This window comes from Fulmarus glacialis, unplaced genomic scaffold (genome assembly GCF_000690835.1).
Source record: "Fulmarus glacialis isolate BGI_N327 unplaced genomic scaffold, ASM69083v1 scaffold27282, whole genome shotgun sequence".
Taxonomy (NCBI): domain Eukaryota; kingdom Metazoa; phylum Chordata; class Aves; order Procellariiformes; family Procellariidae; genus Fulmarus; species Fulmarus glacialis.
In genome coordinates, this window is record NW_009200182.1 from 898 (window position 1) to 4,462 (window position 3,565).

Consider the following 3,565-nt stretch of genomic DNA (forward strand, 5'->3'; position numbering starts at 1 on the left):
GAGGCTTGGTGCAGGGTGGCTGGTGAGATTCTGGAGGCTGTGTTGAGCTGCGGACCAGACTGGAGAGCTGCAAGCATCCCTTGCAGCCTAAACCAATGTGTTTGGCAGGGCAGCTAAGTAAAGCATACACTCCTCTGAAGCGCTGCAAGGAAAATAAGGAGGGAGCACAGGATGTGGTCCGAAGCACAGCGTGCGGTAGCAGTCGTAATGGAAAATATACTTCAAGGCCCATTTTACATGTTGCTTTTGAGAAAGGCAAATTGCATCCAGTAACTCTCCTCTCTACTATTTCAGATAGACGATCCAGAAAATGACCTGCATGAGATGGTGCGTGAAGCCGATATCATTGGCACTGTGGCCAACCTTGGTGCAAATCAAGCCCTGACCTCAGACTACGTGGGCTCCAGTTACGAGAGAGGGCTGCTCAATCCCAGCTTGCTCAATGAGGAGGATTTCCAGATGGCCACTTACACGCTCACGAATGCTGTCCCTCTGAGCCCGTCTCTGAGCAAAAGCTGGCACAGAGACATTGGGAGGGTAGTGGAGCAAGCTCTGGTTCCTCACTGCTCCAAGAAGGATCATCTGTATCTCCTCGCAGGCGCGATTCCTTCCGGTGTCCGAGTTAAAGGCAAGGTGTCAGTGCCAGAGACCCTCTGGCTGGCAGCCTGCTGTGATGATCGGGAGGGGTGGTCCCTGGGACTAGTGAAGAAAGTGAATGATGAAAACAGCTTGGCGGACCTCACGGTGGGAGAGTTGGAGAAGCAGCTTCTAGCAGGGGTTCACTTGTTCAACGGCAACTGTGGGGAAGACAACCAAAGCCAGGAGAAAACAGAAGCAGTACTGCAAGCTGTCAGTCAGATCCGCTCTGGAGATCAAGTAGGAACAAGTGACAACCAGGAGGCCAGAGACAGCGGCTTGGTGAGGAAAGTGGCTGGCATTATTGCTACCCCTTTCATCAAACTTCTGGAACTCCTCATCTATGTGTTTGTGGAGCTGGTGAAATTTGTGTTTTATTTTCTGTGGCTTGTTATCAAGCGGGTTGGTGGCACAGTTCTGGATGGAGTCTACAGCCTGTGGAACGGGGTGGTGTCCTACCTTAAAGCCATCAGCATGGTGCTCATCAGCATCCCCTATGATGTGGGGAGGGTCATCATCAACATCTTCCTGGGCTTCCTGCAAATTGTTCAAGATGTGGCGTCCCTCACCTACAGGATCCTGTGCATCCCTGTGGGGTTTGTCCTTCACCTCGCTGCTTTCCCTTACCACTCCATCTGTGCCATTCCCTCTGTCCTCAAAGACATGGCCACTGGGATTGGGGGCACATTCTCGCTGGTCATCGATGCCACAGCTGCAGTTCTGCATGGCTTTTATTACTTGGCTGGTCACATAGTCAAACGGTTTGTCCCTAAAGGCTCCTCTGATGACTGATAGGGATGGAAACCAAGGCTGCAAAGACACGGAGTGAAGGAGGAGTGGGGCAATGCTTTACGATACGTGGCCAAACGCTGTCAATTTTGTTCTGGTATTTATTGTAGTGACATTAATAATAATGAACCGACTGGGGAGTAACAGGGAAGGCTGAGGTAACGTTGCTGGGGGACACCACCATTGTAACTCAAGTTCTGTCTGTTGTAAAGTGTTCGGGTTTTATCGGTGCAGGCCACGCAGTTTCTGTGATTTGCAGAAGTCAAGATGCTTTCTCTGGGAGATGCTGTGGTATGGGGTTATGTGGTATGGGGTTATTTCTTTCCAGCAAAGGTAACACTGAGACCTGCACAGTGGCAGAGAGCTCCGCAGAAGCCCATCCCTGCTGGGGAGGAGGTGGTGGTTGGGGCAGGATTTTAGTTACGGAGGGTTTTCTGGGATCTGGAGAAGGGAGAAGGAGATGAGGGTGCAAGGATTTGGGGCTGGGATATGCTGGGGAGTGAGGAGGGGTGGGGGCAAGATCCTGCTCTTGGTTGCACTGCTCGTTGCACCAGGGTCCCACTGGTGGAGGGGATACAACCAGGTGTATCTCATAGTCCTCAGGCCTTTCCAGGCAGCTGAAACCACGTTTATCTTGCTGTGAGGAAAGACCTGCTGCCGTTTTTAAACATTTTCTCTTAGCCATACCAAGGTCATCTTCCCCCAACCCTTCCTTGCTCTCTGGTGACCACTGAAGGTCTAAGCCCTGAAGCTTCAAGATGTGGCATTCCATGATGGTCTAAGCCCCTGAAGGTCTCAACCCTGAAGCCCTTGTGCCTGCTCTGAAGCCCAGCAGCGCCTGGGAGGCACGCTTTTGGCTTTCAGTCAGCTGCCACCTGCCCTGCTCCCTTGAGAGCTGACAGCTCCCCAAGCTCGCAGTGGTATTTACGTGGTCTCCACGAGACGATGCTCAGGCTGTCAGATGGGAGAGGTGGAAGGGGGATTTGAGGCACCGCGTTTGTTTTGCTGTGTAAATACCCCCCTGGTGAGCCCATGCACTACCAGACATGTTTACGTGGGAGGGGGACTCAACCCCGCTTCTGCACAGCTCGTCCTCCCTGTTAGCTCTTCTTCACCCTTTCTCCCCACTGGCGTGAGCGAGGACCCCCGACATCTGGGACACTGGAGCTGGGGTGCACACGGGGGCTTTGCAGGGAACCATCAGGAGTTTGCAGCCAGACAAGGGGCGCAGGGACACCCACCGCTGCTGGAGGAGGGCACAGGGGTGCCGCCCTTCCACAGGGCTTGGCTCAGCGAGGGGGTTTGGATCTCTTGGTGCAGTTGCCTGCAGGAGGGAGGCTCTCGGTGTCAGCAGCATTTGCTCTGGCTGGATTCCCAGAGACATTTGGGAGTCCTACATGGATGGATCCTGCCTTTCACTCCCACCTCTGCCCCTCCCTCCAGCACCAGGTTGGTTGTGGACCCCTGATCTGCCATAGCACCCCATAAGGAGTCCCAGGGGTGTGCAAGCTGGTGCTGCCATCCCGGTGGGGGACCCAGTGGTGCTGTGTTGCTGGTGGCCAGTCCTGGGTTGAAGAAAGCCCTATTACTCCATGAAGCAGCTTTGCTGCCTCACGTTGCTCACGGGGGGGCTGAGCTGGGCGGGGATGGATTTGGGGGGGTAAAGGGGATTCGACTGGTTCATGGTGGCAACAGAGGGTTGTTTCCTTAGCTCAGGGGCTGTGTTTGATGCAAGTAGCTGTGTGTGCCCATCCCAGACCAGCACACCCTGACCAGGTGGCACCCTCTTCGGCAACAATGCTAATGGCATCGCTGGGGATGCGCATAATGGGGATGAAGTGGGGAGGTGGTGGGCTGAGCAGGGACAGAGGACAACCCGTCTCACCCTTCATGGGCCACAGCTGGCTCATGGAGAAAGAGAGGCCACCCGGCAAGCAGTGCTGGCTTTGTTCAAAAGGAAAGGCAGCTTTTGTGTGCCAATATGAGTCTAACTGGGTGAAGTCAGCAGTGTTTTACAAATCCCTCCTTTGCCTTGGAGCTGTTGGTACAGGGATTTTGGGTGCAAGGTCCAGATCGCTGCTCCCAGCAGGCAGACAGCAGCCCGTGGATGCTCTCCAAACCAAACTTTGCATATTTCCCT

At 54.2% G+C, this 3,565-nt stretch overlaps 1 protein-coding gene across 1 annotated transcript; it reads left to right on the forward strand.

The window, feature by feature from the left end:
- Positions 1–294: 294 nt before the first annotated feature.
- LOC104073667 (endonuclease domain-containing 1 protein-like) lies at positions 295–1,428 on the forward strand (the record flags this gene model as incomplete). Its single annotated transcript, XM_009573519.1, has 1 exon — positions 295–1,428. A coding segment is annotated over one exon (1,134 nt), but the record flags the coding sequence as incomplete, so codon positions are not given.
- Between the last annotated feature and the right edge of the window lie 2,137 nt (positions 1,429–3,565).